The 6,597-nt window shown below is 32.0% G+C and overlaps 1 protein-coding gene across 1 annotated transcript; it reads right to left on the reverse strand.

The window, feature by feature from the left end:
• Window positions 1–209: 209 nt before the first annotated feature.
• On the reverse strand, window positions 210–5,582 carry PRMT10 (protein arginine methyltransferase 10). Its single transcript, XM_016347630.3, has 8 exons — window positions 5,259–5,582; window positions 4,873–5,065; window positions 4,657–4,762; window positions 3,961–4,150; window positions 3,425–3,610; window positions 3,259–3,342; window positions 2,051–2,270; window positions 210–612 (listed from the first exon to the last, which is right to left on the reverse strand). The coding sequence occupies exons 1-7, from the start codon at window positions 5,442–5,444 to the stop codon at window positions 2,094–2,096; spliced, it is 1,122 nt and encodes a 373-aa protein (XP_016203116.1). The 5' UTR covers window positions 5,445–5,582; the 3' UTR covers window positions 210–612; window positions 2,051–2,093.
• Between the last annotated feature and the right edge of the window lie 1,015 nt (window positions 5,583–6,597).

Raw genomic sequence — 6,597 nt, forward strand, 5'->3', positions numbered from 1 at the left:
TCTCACATAAAGAGAACAAATCTCGCCATTTACGAGAATTAATGGCTAAGCCTCAACAATCACCCAGGTATATAAATGGGGAGCCTAGACGCCCCATGTACGCAATAGCCCCACTTGAGTTACGCCAGAGAATCCTAACTGATCCAAACATCCAAACAGATCTTGTATTCTCGCGCATAGTCTCAGCATCTCGCACTAAACAATATATATTTGGCAACTCATGAAAAATCTTATAGAAAACTGCATAAAATTACCCAAAATATACAGCAATGCTCTGCAGGTATTCTAATTTTACAGCATAATATTTTTAACTCCCCTAAACATACTTTTTCGAATGCAACATTTTAAACTTTCATCCTACATTACAAAAGCTTAATGAAAATCTTGTTCTTGAAATGAAGCATCGAAACCAATATCCTAAAACAACAACATAAACCAAAAATGGACACAGGCTTCCCTTTAAACTGAACCAAAACCTTATCACGACTGGTAACTACGTAACAATAATTTGCTCGTAAGTCCACCAAGTGCCTAGAAGGCCCAAAATTGTTATATGGCGTCAATTGCGTTGTTACAATTCTCCCTGATGATTTGATCACACAATGCTCATTCCTATACAAATATCAAAGGTTAAAAGCAACGGAAGAAAAGAATGGGTGAAGTATTTTTTATCTCTAACGTTTGCGATTTTCTTCAAAAATATCCCTAACGGTTAACTTCAATTTTATCCATCAATTTGAGTTGAGTCAAAAACTACCGTGGACGTTTTCAATTTGTCCTTTTAGATGAGAGTTAACGTCTAGAAGTAGTTTGACTCAAGTCAAAAACATTAGAGACAAAATTGAATAAAATTAAATGTTAGAGTTTTTTTTTTTGAAGAAAATCACAAAAGTTGAGGACAAGTATACTTTACCCAAAAAAAAATATGAAACGTGCGTTATCTAAACTTATCAATTGGTTTAGGTTTAGTAAAGAATCATATATATATATATATATATAAGTAATTACCCAAATCAGTCCCCAAGAATTTTAAAAGCAGACATTTTAGCCCCCAATTAAAATTAACACATTTTAATAATAATGTTCAATAAAATTATTAAGAAATACAAAGTTGAAAATATTTGATATTTTTGTATTTAATATAATCAAAAGATGTACTATTTTAAAAAACATGTTTGTATTAAAAGAAAATATTTTAATTTGGATTTCAAAGCATCATTATTTATCTTACTTGTTTCTAACGAAAAGAGTGTATTAATATACTAGTGTCATCGTCCACATGCATAAAGCTAAGTTAATAATAATAAAGGTTGACATATAGTAAAAGTAAAATGGACGGGGAGGACTGTTATATCTGACAGAGAAAAACGTTGGAAATTGATCTGTGTATTAATTTTTCTTAAAACTAAAATGTCCGCTTTTAAAATTCTTGGGGACTGATTTGTCTGCCAGAGTAAAACCTTAGAAATTGATCTATGTATTAATTTTCCTTGGGGAATAAAATGGCCGCTTTTAAAATCCTTGGAGACTGATTTGGGTAATTACTCTATATATATTTAGTTATTATAACACATATTTAATAAATAAAATGATAGATTAGGAAGCACATTAATACACTAGTGTATATATAAATGAAGGGTATTTTAGGAGGAAAAAAAACAATCCACCAAATTCATCTTAATCCCCTTTATATATAACTAGTAGATTAATAGTTTCCACCCTTTAAATTTTTAAATGTCTAGTATCTAGTAACAAATGTAAAATTAATCAAAAAATGATCAGTACTTTATTCAAAGGGTATTTTTGGAAAACCAAAGCTATGTAACCCCCTCCCAATCCAATAAAAGATAATAGATTATGATTTGACAATAAGTGTTTAGCCATAAATAAAATAACATTTGAGGATCTATATCCTAACAGAAAAAACTTAATAGAGATGAACTTCTACCTTTACCAAATATGTACCTTTTTATATATCTATAATATCACAATTCTTTATAATTAAAAAAATAGCACAATTCATTGAAGCAACATGAGCTATGGAATCTACCTTCAATGATGCATGAAGTCTTCACAATCAGGAATACGAAATGTTATTCAATATAGTACTTATGTTTGGAAGGAGCAAGAAGCTTCCCAGAATGTTGTTGAATTTCACACCCAAGTTCAACCTCCATAAGACGATGGTTTTCCTTTGAGCGACTCATTAGGAAAGAAATGGTTAAATTATCACCTTCACTCACATGTGTGGGTGGATGCAACAGGAACACCTGATCAATAATTAAAATATGTGATGGCACATAAGTTAACAGAGAACTGAATGAAACTCATGCCACAGTAAATGAAGCAAACGAATTCAGACACACACAACTGCTATAAATATGAGCACAGTCAATTGAAACATTAGCAAAGACCCATCATTACAGTGACAGTACATAGAAAATGATAGTATATAGATAGTGTAAAGACCTATTTATCCCAGAATGTACGGAAGTTACTATGGTATATTTCAACAATAGAACAACCATTTTAAGGAACCTTAAAAATATGAAAAGTAGGCCCAAAGTTGTGATGGACTTGTGGATCTTGAGAGATAGAACCTAGTAAATCCCAGAAAAATTGGAACAGCATTCATGGGTCCCTTAAAAGGTGCTACACTGGACATTTTCGTCCTTCCAATGCTGAAATTCTTTAGAGATTTGATACTTTTTCCCCCTCAAGTTAGGCGGCCTACATTAAACCCTTTGGGTGCAATCATTCTCCGAATCCTGCATTAATGTGAGATGCTTGTGCACCAAATTGCCCTTTTCCCCCTGTATGTCCATTACACTTTTTTTTACGGATTTACTTGATATGTTGTTTTCCTCCGGGTGTAAGTCCACAAAATTCTCAAATGGAAAGGAGTAAACAACTATAATTTCCCTACCATAATGAAATGGCATTGTTATTAATCATTGAACAACATGCATGCACCACCACTTCAAATCATCCAAACACCACCAATTAAATATGTAAAATTCAAGTCATTTTTTTGTGTTTTTTTCCTTTTTATTTATTTTTTTTCGAAAAAGGAGAATTTCATTAAGATGAAGAGAAGAATAATACAAGATAGAGGTTAAGGGCTCCTCTATACATTTGAACAGAAAAATCAACCAAAAGAGTTGTCTATCACTTCTTTCCATTATGTCCCCAACTACTTTAAAGTTAGAAAACCAGATTGACCAAAATAATTCACCACCAAAATGATGCAGCACACACCTGTTGGCCCCAATGTGTACCACAATCTACACTAGGAGCTGTAGTTAACTCGATCTCCTGCTCTGCTGGATCCTCACCTCTTCCCTGTTGAAGAAAAGCATGGAACAGTTAGTGTTAGTATATTTGATAGGTATTATGTCATTAACAGGCAAACAGAGTAACTTACCCGAAAATGTACATCAAACCACCCTCCAAACCCACACAACTTCATGTTATCCATAGTTATTGCCAATGAGAATTTTGACCTGACTTTTTCTATATCATTCACTGTGGCAGTTAAACAATCAATTTCTTTTATTATAGCAGCAGTTCCTATCACTTGATGTGGATGAAGATTGCTCCATAGTGATGTCTACAAAAATCACAGAAATGCAATTTAGAATTGGCAAAGACAAGATTAAATCAGTTTTGAATGCAAAAGAAAAGTCATTGCTAGTAAATAAATCTATTGGAGCTGTTTGGCCATAGAAAATAAAGAATTCATTGGACTTTTCCGTTGGATTTTATGAATATATATATATATGTCAGCTCCAAAAGATTTTATCTAAATTCCACTGTAAGAAGGTTTTTGCTCATTATAAACAGATACAAAGGTCAAATAAAAATTAATTATAAGATATGAAAGACTCCAAACAAAAATGACGATATTATTTTGACTGAAACTAACCATTATAATTAAGGTACACAAAGTGCAGAACTTGCCTGTAGATAGTATTTCCTCTGCTCCTCAGAAAAGGGCTTTGTTAGAGTACTCATGTCAACACCATAGTAGGTCTTTGTTTCATCAACAAAGTTGTGCCAATCATCCATAGCTGACTGGTAGTCACCCATTTTATGATCTCCTATCCCAGTCCTGATAGGTGCCATCCACATGCGAGCATGGCTAGGATACCTGACAAAAATAAAGGTCTCTTTTAATGATTCCAAAGGAAACACTTAAAAGCACCAAAATGGCCATTCACGCACAAGGATTTTTATAGAAATCATAACTCATAAGTTACTGCTCAATATCGACTTCCATGTAAAATGTTCATCAGTTTGGTATTAAAAAAACCTTAAGTTACTACACAGCTGATAATGTACTTAAAAAGGCATAGTAAATACAATATTGAATATTCTAAGCTAAGATAATGAATCAACTGAAGACCAGAGTACAAAAAGTAAAGAATCTGAGCCAACTCATTTTTTAGAACATTGTTCCCAGTTCGCACGGCACTATAGCGTGTTGACTACTAATTTTCAGACTTTCTTATTATGTTTAAAATTACAGAGCAATCAAGTAATGAACTGTGTAGCAGTAGGTGCACAACAATAGACAAGTCAGTAGCCATCAAATCATGAAAATGTATCAAAACAATCCTTTCTGCTGTAATTTCGATTGCCACAAGTGGTACTTACATAACTCCTGTTGGTTTGAGCCAGCGGTCACGAGCACATATAACTGAATCAAACATGGATTCGCGCAGGAGGAAGTAACCCATCCATTCAGAGATGATAACATCAACTGCAAGTTTCCCAATTTTACATTCAAGACCATTACAAATACTAAAAGGAGAAAACACAAAAAGTTTTGAAATTTCCACTATAAAAGCACAGATATCTACTAGTTCAAACCTTTCTCTGGCAGTGTAATTTCCTCCATTGAGCCCTCAATGACTTCAATTATATTCTGGAGATTATTTGCTCTAACAAGAGAACGCGCATGTTCAGACATCTTTGTAGCTTCCACTGCATATACCTTCCTTGCACCTGCTTGTGCTGACCATATAGCAAGAATGCCACTTCCAGTTCCCACATCCAAAACAGTCTTCTCCACATAAACCAAGCCAGCAGAAAATCACTCCCATGTATAACAATAATGGTGATACAAGAAAACACTCCAACCCAAGCATTTTAAGTTACAATAACAAATCAGAACATGTTAGAAAAAGCAAAAACAAAAATCACATCTTAAAACCTAATGCGTAATTTGTTTTTAATTATTTTCTAATTAGGGTTACCTTCCCATTAAAGTGATGCTTGTTCTCGAAGATGGCATTGAAGTAAGCGTCCATGCGAACCCGATCGGAGAGCATCTCCTTCTGGTGGTAGAGGAAAGCGTAGGTGCAGAAGTACTGCGCATAGTCAACGCCCTTGTCGACGGGATTTCCACGGCCACCAGCAGCGGCGTTCGCTGAGGTCCCCATGTTACAGTGACTCTCGCTCTGCACCCGTCAAGAACGCTATTCAATTTTTAGGGCAAGGCTTGGTTTAGCGGCAGGTTCAGTTCCGTTACTTCGGTACTCTTTGCTTATATATAAACTAAGCTTTCGTTTTTATTTGTCATTTTATTTTCCAAACTTAGACTAAACCAACAATTTAGTTAGAGAAACATTAAAAAATAACACTTTTATATTTTATTTATATTATTAAATTTAAAATTTAAAATTTAATACTTAAAATTAAATATTGGTCAAAAATAATATATTTTATTAATTATATTGTATTGCTCATTTAATTACGCTAATCATGTTCTCAAGTTTAACTTAATAAGATTTTATAGGAGAAATATTTAATTAAATTTTATTAGTGAGACTTATTATGTTTTATAGTAAAAAATTTGAATTTAGATTCTTTAAAATGAAAATATTGATAAAATAATAAAGTGATAGATTAATCATCATGAATTTATAATTCTAATTACTTTATCATTTTAGCAACTCTTTCATTCCAGCTTGATTTACAAGATTTTAGAGTAAAGTACCAATCTGGTCCCTATGCATTTTCAAGAATGACAACGCGACCACTCAAAATAAAATCGATCCACTTCGGTCTCTGTCTTCTGATTCCGTTACACAACGTGGTTCCTGTAGGTATTTTTTCGTCAACTCTGAACGGAAAATGCTGACATGTCAGGTTCAGAAATAGACAGGAGTCTAATTGTCTCTAAATTTAAATTAGTTAGGGGTTTATTTGTCCTTATAATATTTTAAACAATATTTTTTTAGATTTTTTTATTTATTATATTAATATTCTTTTTTCAATAAATTATTAAATATATGGTATAATAAGTACAAACTAATTAATAAATTATTCAAATTTAAAATATCATTTATTATCAAACTAAATAAATCATTCTCAAATATAATTTTTAAATACATAAATAATAAACATTAAAATTCAGTTAATACATTAATAACAATAACCCTATGATATACTATTAGTATTCTAGATAATTTTTCACAATAAAATAAAAACTAATGAACACATTACTTGATATATAGTAAAATATTTTTGAGTAATAACAAAATTAATTTTTTATTTCTTTAAACTAAATTAATAATTCTATTTAATATCTTT

Source organism: Arachis ipaensis, chromosome B5 (assembly GCF_059453495.1).
Source record: "Arachis ipaensis isolate K30076 ecotype BB chromosome B5, ASM5945349v1, whole genome shotgun sequence".
Classification (NCBI taxonomy): domain Eukaryota; kingdom Viridiplantae; phylum Streptophyta; class Magnoliopsida; order Fabales; family Fabaceae; genus Arachis; species Arachis ipaensis.